Source organism: Portunus trituberculatus, chromosome 24 (assembly GCF_017591435.1).
Source record: "Portunus trituberculatus isolate SZX2019 chromosome 24, ASM1759143v1, whole genome shotgun sequence".
Lineage (NCBI taxonomy): Eukaryota > Metazoa > Arthropoda > Malacostraca > Decapoda > Portunidae > Portunus > Portunus trituberculatus.
The window spans coordinates 14715146-14717455 of record NC_059278.1 but is presented as its reverse complement, the minus strand read 5'-3'; the positions used below and the strand labels follow the sequence as shown (position 1 = coordinate 14717455).

General features: G+C 52.2%; 1 protein-coding gene across 1 annotated transcript in view; it reads right to left on the bottom strand.

The window, feature by feature from the left end:
• The window catches only part of LOC123508190 (developmental regulatory protein wetA-like), a 2510-nt gene extending 2317 nt beyond the window's left edge, over positions 1 to 193 (bottom strand). The window contains exon 1 of the mRNA XM_045261723.1: positions 1 to 193. This exon is cut by the window's left edge and continues 519 nt beyond it. Within this exon, the coding sequence (XP_045117658.1) occupies positions 1 to 193 (193 nt within the window).
• Between the last annotated feature and the right edge of the window lie 2117 nt (positions 194 to 2310).

Here is a 2310-nt window from a genome sequence, read left to right as displayed (position 1 = left end):
GGTGGTGTGGGCGGAGCGGGGGGTGGTGGGCGGCGGCGGGGGTGAGGGAGGCGCGGCCCCCTGGGAGAGACTCGAGGTAGTCTGGGCCGGAGTAGAGGCTGTCGTCGCGGCGATACACCACCTCGTAGCGGTAGTGCTGAGGCCGCCTGCTGCTGCCCCCGCTACACCAGCCACACACGCGCCACGACACCATCACGGCCCGCCCACCCCATGCCGCCGCCCACACCCGCTACACCCCTCCGCCCTCCTGCCGCCGCCAGAGCCGCTCCTTGCATGCCACTCGCCGGGTCCCTTGCGTGCGGCGGGTGCCCTCTTGTGCGTGTGTTCGCGGCCTCTCACATCACACCACAGCTCGCCACCTCGCCTCGCCACGCCCGTCTGGTCCTGTGTCTCTCGTGGGTGTCCAGCTCTCGAGGTGACACCCTTACAGCGCAACACTTCTAGTGACGCCCTACAACACAACACACCTTCAGAATAACAAACCTACAACATACGCAGTGACGCAGCTACAACGCAACACCTCCAATAAACAATCCCTGCAACACAAAGGAAGACAACGCCCCACCCCCCCAATCGCAACACAACGCCGCGGTGACGCCCCTGGTGACAGCGACGCAACATGCACGCGTAAAGTGACACCCAGATCCTCATGCAGCGTCACACAGGCATTGCTGGAGGTCACGAGTCCACACCAGTCTGGTCACCACGCGGAGGGTGCCAGAGAGGTCGGGTTGCAGTGCCTATCCTGTCCATTAGTTACACAGCTGTTCTCGACACAAAGGGAGGAACAGGGAGTGCCACAAACGGTCATTCCACATGCGCTGCCTTATTCCTGTTCCTCAAGGTCTCTCCGAACGTAAATTTCGAACCCAGCACTTCCTTGTTGAGTGAGAGAGAAAAAGTGTTGAGCGGTGATCGTAAATAGACTTGAACGCATCAAGCCTCCGTCAATAATTCTGTGTGGGGACGTGATGTACCTACTGTGCCAAGGTTGGGTTTGATGTAAAATATCTTTTTGAGCTTTCCTATGCACTGCAGTAACTAGGGAGAGGTCATTTATGTTGTTGATAGAGTGCACTGCCATTTCTCTGACAAAGGACTGGCTATTTTTATTTTACTTCGGCTCGTTTCAATGCTTTGAATTTGCTAAAAGAAAAGTTATTGGCTTAGTTGTGTGGTACCTTTGTTATTCGAATATCCTACCACGTATTTATTGAAACACTGGCTTCTTTTAAAAGTCCCAAGATATTAAAGCAACATTACTGTCTGTGGGAAAACTGTGGAAAATTAATCCATCTCGTCCATCAGTGACAACCATCTTCAATCAACTAGTCAGCCCTTATCTAGTAGCGCCAGATTAACCTGTTGTTGTGGCACTTTTTTAATCTTTTATTCATCAGTCTATTAAGAAAGTAGTTACTGAACTTATACAACAGTGTCTATTAACCTGTTGCTGTGGCACACTCAATCAACCAAAGCCATGAGACCCTATTCTTGTGACACCTTAACTCAATCATTCAATCAATCAATCAACCATCTCGTCCCTCAATGCCTGTCACTCCAACAGTCAACACACACACACACACACACACACACACACACACACACACACACACACCTCCCCAGAGTGCACTGTACCTATCTAACACGAGTGCCAACAGTGCCATATGTACCAAGAAGCGTAAGTGCCAGTGCCAATATGGGAACAAACCCGCAAAACATGAACGCCAGTAGGTGACAGGGTGCCACACTCCACAAAATGCCGACAGTGCCAAGCAGACCTGCCCAGTGCCACACTAACCTAGCTTCTCTTACAAGGGCCCAGGGTCAAATGTCGCCCTTTGAACCACATGACCAAAACGCGACGTCCGTAGTGACCCTAGGTGACCTCTGTCTTGTGACCTCCACTCAGACCCACGCCACGCCCCAGGGAGGGTTGGGATAAGGTGGGGTTTATGGATAGGAGTGGGCGTGAAACGAGACGGGTATGGTTTGTATTCTTTAGATGCTTTGTGTATGTCTCTCTCTCTCTCTCTCTCTCTCTCTCTCTCTCTCTCTCTCTCTCTCTCTCAATGGCATTCCACGGCTGTTTCTTCTCACTGACTTAAAGAAAAAAAAAGAAAGAAAAATGCGCGTCCGTCTCTTGGTAAGCGGCGGGTGAGTGGAGGCGCCAGACAGCGGTGAATCAGGAGGCACAGGTGAGCACAGGTGAGCCGCCGCTGTAATCAAGGCACACAAATTCATTATCACCCACGCGACCACCTTAATTTTCTTGGTCCTCGTCTGTGGTCTGCTTCACCTCCAGGGCAT